General features: G+C 44.6%; 1 protein-coding gene across 1 annotated transcript; it reads right to left on the minus strand.

Moving 5' to 3' along the window:
• Positions 1 to 276: 276 nt before the first annotated feature.
• GDF5 (growth differentiation factor 5) lies at positions 277 to 7,675 on the minus strand. The gene is made up of 2 exons (XM_085614552.1): positions 6,792 to 7,675; positions 277 to 1,913 (listed from the first exon to the last, which is right to left on the minus strand). Exons 1-2 carry the CDS (start codon positions 7,417 to 7,419, stop codon positions 1,045 to 1,047), a joined length of 1,497 nt encoding a protein of 498 aa, XP_085470678.1. The 5' UTR covers positions 7,420 to 7,675; the 3' UTR covers positions 277 to 1,044.
• Between the last annotated feature and the right edge of the window lie 643 nt (positions 7,676 to 8,318).

An 8,318-nucleotide genomic window follows, 5' to 3' on the forward strand; every position in this document is an offset into this window, starting at 1 on the left:
ATTCAGGAATCACCACAACGTCGACCCCTATTTTCAGGCCATACATATACCACCTGCAAGTAAACTTCACATGCCTGACCTAATGTTTATGTTCCCAGAAGAAGTGCCAGACAAAACCCCACCCACCACCACACACATGCCTGCTAAAAACAAATGTTTTAGATGTTTCAACCGAATGCCAAAGAAATTGTGTTCCAGCTTCCTCAAATCGTTGTATAGCATTGCGATGTCAACCATGTGGCAATATGGAAGAAGAACAACGAAGGTGAATGAATAAGAATACTTCAGAAAAGTAGTTTATGATTTAAAACCAGAAATATAAAACATACGTTATGCCTCTTTAAGCTAAAATATACATTGCATGAAATTAAATTTTCAGCATATCAAATCCCTTTATAGAGATTGAAAAAATCATATACAGTATACAATCCTTTGCATAGACACATTATTTTAAATGATTGTTTTCGTGTAGTAGAAACCCACTGTTAAGTGCAAGGGAAAGGGGGTATCAATTTGTATAAGGGTCACAATTATCCCTAATTGTTTCTCAAGATTCACAAGTCAGGAAACCATGCAGTGAGGACGTTTGCGCCCTTTGTCCACTGGGCAGGAACCCACTGCCTTCTGTCCATTCACCAGCCACCTGCTAACTCATTTCTAGAACTGTAACAAGTAGGGGGCGCTACAGAAAGGTTTTAATGTTCAGTCGCGGACAGTACAGGTGCTCAATATCACAAATAATTATGTACAAGCGATAGCAACTCTAACCTTTCTCTTTGCTTCAATGACTCACATAATAAAGCATCAATATTAATGATAGTTTGTTGAGTACCCAACAGTTCAGTTGAGATAAGTTTGGAATGTGCAGTTTCTTGATGAGAAGTTTTACTTGTGCCTAAGTGGCTGCCTCAAGTTCCTTCTGAATGCACCAAATGTGTGTGTGCCAGCAGTCTGCTTAAATGAGGTTGTCTTGCTGGTTTTGTAACTGACATCTGATAAATGACGTACTCCTTTGATACCACCTCCATCTGGCTGCAGAAACTGCTACCTACAGCCACAGGATTCCACCACCATGTCCTCATATTGTTTGTACACAACATTGTTCGCTGAGTCTATGTACAGAATGCTGATGGGGCTGAGTCTGGTGGGGATACAACAAGTAGGGGGGGTGGAGTCTGGATCCATGGAGTTCATTAAGGTTTGGATGACTGCATGGTTGGTGGGTTCCAGGTGTGATCGCAGCGGAAACTCACAAAGTCCTTCACAGTGATAAGCCTCGTACTCCAAGGGAGCAATGATCCAGTCATCCCACCCCATATCCTTGAAGTTCACATGAAGAGGTTTTTTGCTACACCTTGCCTTTGGGTTCTTGGTGGGTCTCTTCCCTTGCCGGGCTGACAGAGGGGCCCTTCTCTTCCTTCTTTGGTTGAATAAATACTCATATACAGTTTTGTCATCTTGCCCCGACCTGGCCTTGATTTCATTAAAAAACAAATCTCGCTTCTTGGTCCTTCCGAACACCAAGAAGATGGCTTTTTCGTTGGTCGGTCTCCCTGTCCTATCAAACCCAAGACTCCTCAAGTCGATGGGCCTACCTTTTTCCAAAGCTTCTAGTTCAAAGCACAAACTAGCAGAGTTTTTGAAATTTTTAAATGATTTCCAAATGTCAAAGACTTCCCATTTGGGTGCCTCATGTATGCTGACCATGCGAGAGTCTAGGTGGGCCGGTGCCTGTCGGTTAGTTGAACAGCTGGATAGCTTTAATTGCACAAGTCTTGCTCCAGAAGAACTTCTCCCAGCATCCAAGGGCTTCTTCCTAAGAACTCGCAGTTCCGCCCCCAGTAGACCATCCTTCTCAAGGGCGCTTATGTCAAAAATGTATTTTTGCTTTCTTGTTACAGGTGCTCGGTCTTCTAAAAGATATGTAAACAATCAGATATTAGTTGATCAAAAAACTGAAAATGCATACAAGGAGACAAAGAGGGAGAGGGAATACATATGAGGTAACTAAAGGACAGGTGTTACTCAGGTAGCATGTCTTGATTGATAATTTGCATTAAACAGAATTACTAAGATATATCGATTAGAACATGTATAGAGACAACACAAACTGGTTTATGTCCATTTAGCTAGCATAGAAATGCATTAAATTCCAGCAGAAAAACCTGCCAAGACATGGGATGACTTAATACTTTACCCATGGGTGACAGGATTTTTCACCACAGGGACTTCACTTTTTATGTTCGTGACAGTGGTGGGAAGACACAGAGCGTGATTTAGAGTTTGGCAGATGGGTTACTCTATCACAAACGTGATACATACCTACAAGTGTATTATATCTTATGGCACTTGTAAGAAGGTGGACAAAATATATTAATTCTTTGTGATGGAATAACCTATCCACCAAACTCTACATCAGGCCCACAGTTTGGTCGCTTGGCTGGACTGGCAAGGCAGACAATCAGCCATTGCTTGAGGTCCAATGGCCAAGGAGAGGTGTGAGCCATCCACCCACCCCTCTTTCTCCACCATTCAAAGGTTGCGTGTTGAGGAGGGACAGAGTAGGGGCTTTTGTGGTGGTTACAAGAGCCAAGAAGACATGATCAAGGTTTGTGAGCAACAAGGTGTTGAGCTCAACCCCTGGAAGTTCAAAGGAGTCAGAGAAGAGGTAGAAGAATGGAAGAGAGAAAACAGAGAGATAAGTGATGAAAGGAGGAAAGGATAAGGAATACTTAAGAAAAAAAATAAGGCTGCGAAAACAGAAGGGAGCCACTACAGGGAAAGATTATGAAGGGGAAAAGATTTTTAAGGAAAGAAGGTAGGAACAGAAAGGAGAATAGGAAAGTGGAAGTAAAGAAGAGTGAAAAGAAGGGTAGTGAAAAGAGGAACATAAGCTGAAAGTCAAGGGAGGGAGAAACAAGAACTGTATGGTGAAAACAGGGGGAAGGGTAGAATGACTGGGCAAGACATGAGCATTGGATAGTGACGTATGGAGCTGAGAGGATGAGAAGAAGGAAGGGCTAATGGATAAAAAGGGAGTGGAGAACCAAAGGGGGAAGAAGAAGGGACTGGAGGAAAGGGTATGTAAAAGATGGACAAGGGCTAGAGGAAGAAAATAACAGAGAGAAAAAGAAGAACAGTCTTGTGTGTCTCAACTGCCTCATGTGTTAAAACAAATGAAATTATACATACATAAATGCATATTATACATACAAAGAGTGCTTTGAGTCAGCCCTCTGCATCTATTAGTATCCTAAATTGTTGTTCATATTTCGGTTCTACCCACTACTGCATACAGCATCAGCCAATTGATCAGGCCACTACGAGTAACTGGCTCTCTTGCACTGTGAATGTTGGCATTTCTGAACATGTGTACATCTACCAAAAAAACATAGCACACTTCAGTTGCAGAGCTTTTGGGCCAATCTCTCCTTTTTACGTTTTCTTTTTTTTAAATTGCTTTTGCATGTGCTTACCAAAAATAAATATAATTTCACACTTGAGAAGGCCAGACCTATTGTATTTGCCAGTGCTTGTTTTTATTTTCAGTTCTACCGTCTAAGTAAAACGAGTTGGTGGCCTCATTCTAGTTGCCAGTGGGCATGTGCAAACTGCGGACAAAACTTTCAGCCCCTATGTCAAAAGTTTGTAACATTGCTGACTGTGACAGCCGAAAGGCCAATGAACGAATCCGTATGAAGCCGGGTTTGTTTGAGATATTGGGCAGGTTCTGATACACGTTTGCAGGCACTGCACTGAAACGTATCTCACTCATTCGACTTTCACACACATTCAGACGTGCGTCACTTTGCACTGGGGAACACAGAAACTCTCTTCCTGAACTGTCTTCACGCATCTGCTGTATACCGCAAGTCAAAGCGCAACAGACCATGGTTGAGGTATTTCCAATGAGACACTCCCCCCCCCCCCTCCCACACACACACACCCTTCAGTGTGCTAGTCTTGTGCATCACGGGAAACGGTGATTTTGAAACCTATCAGGAACCAAATTATCGTCAGATTAAATATTTAATGTGCGGTTTAGATTTGGATCATTGGATATTACGTCAAAACGTGACTGATATGCCCTCCGCCCTATTAGATGTGCAGGTAATGCTGTGTGACGTTGTACACCGTCCGTGAAATCCCACATAAGGTACTTCATTCTGTATAATAAGTTACAACCTTTTTATTTCTCAAAAATCGATCATATTAGTTTTAAAAAAACATGCTTCATTTAAACATTAAAAGTGGATCAGGATGAAGGCCAAGAGTGTGAGCAAGAACCATTAGAAAGGCAGAAGTTTGCATTTAGATCAATTGAGTCGGATTACCAACCTCCAAAGAAGTGCAATGCGATTTCTACCAATATTGGCTGCTACTAACCCATACAAAAATGGCCTTTTCACCGATCGACCAGTGAAAAATAACACTTATTCCTCCGGTTGGTGAAACCTGATCGGTGGGCGTACGGTGGGCTTTTGCAAAAGTGCTGCTATGCACCATGTTACCCCTCCCCCCCCCCCCCCCCCCCAATATCTGCGTAGTACATGTTTTCCATATCACGTGCTGCATGCCGGTGTGTGCTCGTGCCATCCAGTGTCACTATCACTTACCCCGGGCTCGGGTATGAGCTTGAAGCATGTGAGATGATTAATTAGACCATAAAAAGAGCGCATCGGCATTCAGGGGCGCCGTGTTTATTGCTTTCAGATGTTTCCTATCTTCATCGCCCCGAGCCGAGCCTGACAGTGAGGGCCTGGGAGCCTCACGCGTCATGGCCGACGGCCATAATGAGGCCTAATGAGGAACATCGCCTCCGAAACGCCGGGTGCGCGCGCTCTGTCAACATGTTGCGCTCGTTTCACAGCAAGGCCTTCAAAAGGAAGGCTGTGTTTCTACATCTGGAAGTTTATTTTTTCTAAGAGAGCTGGGCATTGCGGTTAGCTCGTGCTGTGACGACTTCCAATGTTCCTGGGTTGTTCGTAGCAGCTTCAGTAAATCTACGGGATACAGTGTGCTCCCAGCGGGGGAGCTAGAAGACGCGAGCTCTGACCCCAAGTCCCCCCACTTGAGTAGGGCCGTATGATACACAGCAAAGTACGTATACGGTTATTTCTTGATTCATTAGCGCATGAACACCATACAGAGGACTCACAAACCACCCTACTGGCGTAACAAAACTTGAGGGGGGCCCCCTTCAAGGTACGTGCACCCAATCAAGAGCTCTGTGCTGAGGCAGCACCCTGGATCTTGCCCTCCCCCACAAACACACTGCGGGGGCTGCCACTGCCCCCATCCCGCCAATAATATTTGAGGGCTGGTGGCTGCACTAAACCGAGAGCCCCCGCCTCATCCCACCGTGATCTGTACCTCTGGGGAATCGGAGCAGTTTTCTCATGAGATTCGCAGTTGCCTAGTAATCATATGCCTCCCTACTGTGACAGACCGGGAACCATTGGAATGTGTCATTGGATTCTCTTCAGGCGAGCCTACACAACACATATCTACTATCCCATATATGAACACAACTGTGCTCTGAAATTAGACCCACTTATTAAAATACTCCTACGTGAAGAACTCAACTGAGCCTCCCTGCACAGGTCTGGCTTATTTACCCCGGAGCTGGCTTAAGCAATATTGATTAGGTAATAAAACACTTTTAGCAACTCTTTTAAGCTCCCAGTCCAGTCAATTCGTGCATGCGCTCCTCAGATAACGGTGTATGTGTCTAGGTATCATCATATTAAGTGCTTTAAATGGACCGGTACTCTCCGGTGCGGAGTACCGACACCTTTTTATTTTGAGAATGAGGGTACCAGCACTTCTCCAGAGTGACGTAATACTTTTAATTGGAGAGTACCGGCACTTCTCAGAAACAAGCACGTACTCTGGTACAGAGTACCTGCACTTCTATTGTTCCATTTCAAGCACTGAGTCATATTACATTATTTGCATATATATGTGTTTGTGAGTGTGGGCAAGTGTGTGCACGCACACTCCAAATGATCAGACGCAAATGTGCCACCGTCGCTGTAATTTCACAGGCCCTGCGGTGCTCACTGAAAGTCAGTCCTTGGCTGGTGCCGGACAGAACCACCGCCATTCCTCCAATGCATTGCTAGCGCCTGGATTTAATATTACTAAACAACACATGCGTTGCAAGTACTTCAGTATTTACTGGCCAGACCTTATACAACGCGTGGACAATGTTTTCAAAACCCTTTAATCAAGTTACGTCACCATAAAGGACCGCATACAACTAAAGTGTTCAATACAAAATTACAGAAATACACTTTCTATAGTCTATAGCATTTATTACGTCACCTGGGTCTCTATACCTTTATGAATGTGATATAAACCGCACTGGCAGGCAATGGCATCTGACAGTTATTTAATTTGTCGAGATGGGATACCCGAATAACTCACCCCTGAGCCGTGTCCCTCTGGTTTTTGAGAATTGGCACATCTTTTCTCAATAGAGAACAGATTCTTCTCCAACATGTTCTCTTTCCAAAAACAATAGTCATTCTATCAAAGAGCAGTATTCAACTATGGTGCTTATTTTAAATATTCATGAGACCTGCTGACAGCTTGTTTCACCTGGTACCCTCGTCTTTAAGAGCACTGCACAGCTGTCAACAAAACACACTTGACAGGGCAAGGGAAGCCTGTCGAAAGTAACCAATCATCAGGGATCTTTCATTGACAGGCTATTCTTGGAGTTGGCTGTGAAAACATAACCTCACGTGCACTGGTCTGCAGCGTATCCGCAGAGTTTGCAGTCTTACCTTGGCCCTTGTCGATGAAGCTGGTGATGGTGTTGGCTAGTCCTGCTTCTAGCTTAACGCTCCCGTTGCCCCCCTTTCTTTCCGCGTCCGAAAGGGTCCGGTACAGCGAGAGCATGTACTCATGAGGGGTTATTGCTGGGTGCCTGAAAGCATCTTTGTCTCTTTGGGCCACTGGACCCTTCGCTTTTTTGGTTTTGAACCCACTAGAATCGGCGTGTACATTGACAAGTTTGGTTGCGGCCTTGCTGCCTTGGTGTTGAGTCCTTGGAGTGACAGGTCTTTCCACAGGTTGTCTGTTGGAGGTTTGCCCTTTCTTAAGATCTGCGTTCCCCACCCTGGAGGCCACCTTCTTGGCTTCATTGCTCTGGGTCAAGACGGCTCCAAGCTGTAGCGCCCCACCTTTAGTCCTGGCCTTTGGAGCGCTAGCACCTTGCCCATGGCTTTCAGTCTTCGAGGCACCTGCCCTGGAAAGTGGGTTTGGCTCTTTGCTGTCTGCCTTGGACAGGCCTGGCCTAGCTCCTGGTGGACTGTCTTCAGGTTCTGGGTGACTCCACACAGCCGGAACTAGATCCAGGGATAAGCAAGTCCAGTGCCAAAGCAGTAAAGGGATATATTTCAGTACTTTCATGCTCTAACCTTCCTCTCAATACCACCAAGGAAAGAATCAAGGAAGGCTCCTCTTGATTGACAAGCGCAAACATGAAAGGCGTGGAAACCCAAAGCCAGCAGCAGCCCTTGTTGTTTTAGCCCAGGTTTCTGTAAATCGGTGGTTCCAGTGTTTTGATCCAGTCCCATAGTGGAAGAGAGTGTTTCGTCAGGTCCAATCTCTGCTCTCCAGGCCGCGAGTGAAAGAACCTGTGTCTGAAAGGTGAAGTCTGACTCCCTTCTCCCTTCTGCCGAACTGTCTGAAATCTTGAAGGAGCCCTTGCTTAAATCCAAAGGTTTTTTTTCCAAGAAGGAAGAATGGCGTAATGCTGCCTCTGTGTAAAACCTTTTTTTCCCCCGAATTTGAATCCTTTCCAGTGAAAATATTTCACACACAGAGACCTGCAGGTGCTCAGAAAGCTTTTACAAACCTGAACTCAGGAATTGGAAACGGAATTCCAACAAAAACCAGTTTAATTACTCTCTGATGTCATGCTGTCTAAACTAATTTAAGTGCAATATATTTCTTTAAAAAAAATCTTCTTTAGCCTTTCCATCGCCATGAGTCATACTTTATGTAAAACAGCTCTGTACGACGCAAACTTCTCGTCGTGTCATTTAAAGAACCATGGGCCCTCTCTGCTCGCCTTACGTGAACCTCAAACAAAAACAGCGCAGACCTCAAAATCAACAAACCTCGCAGGGGCAAATTAAACAAACAAACCCTTTTTGTGCAGGTCCAGTGGCCTCTGGGTTTTTCATCTCTTTCACTTACTGGCTTTACCCAATAAGGCACAGGGCTGAGGGACGTGAGTTATAACTTGAGAATTTAATTATTTTGCTAATATTTGTGACCACTTATTTGAACCACATTAGCACATA

This window comes from Triturus cristatus, chromosome 7 (assembly GCF_964204655.1).
Source record: "Triturus cristatus chromosome 7, aTriCri1.1, whole genome shotgun sequence".
NCBI classification, from domain to species: Eukaryota; Metazoa; Chordata; class Amphibia; order Caudata; family Salamandridae; genus Triturus; species Triturus cristatus.

What these genes read in the sequence shown, in the direction of transcription:
- GDF5 (XM_085614552.1), bottom strand. Translation starts at nt 7,419, where the DNA reads ATGAAAGTACTGAAATATATCCCTTTACTGCTTTGGCACTGGACTTGC. An exon ending in CTTCATCGACAAGGGCCAAG is followed by an intron (nt 1,914 to 6,791) that starts GTAAGACTGCAA and finishes CATATCTTTTAG; the next exon opens with AAGACCGAGCACCTGTAACA.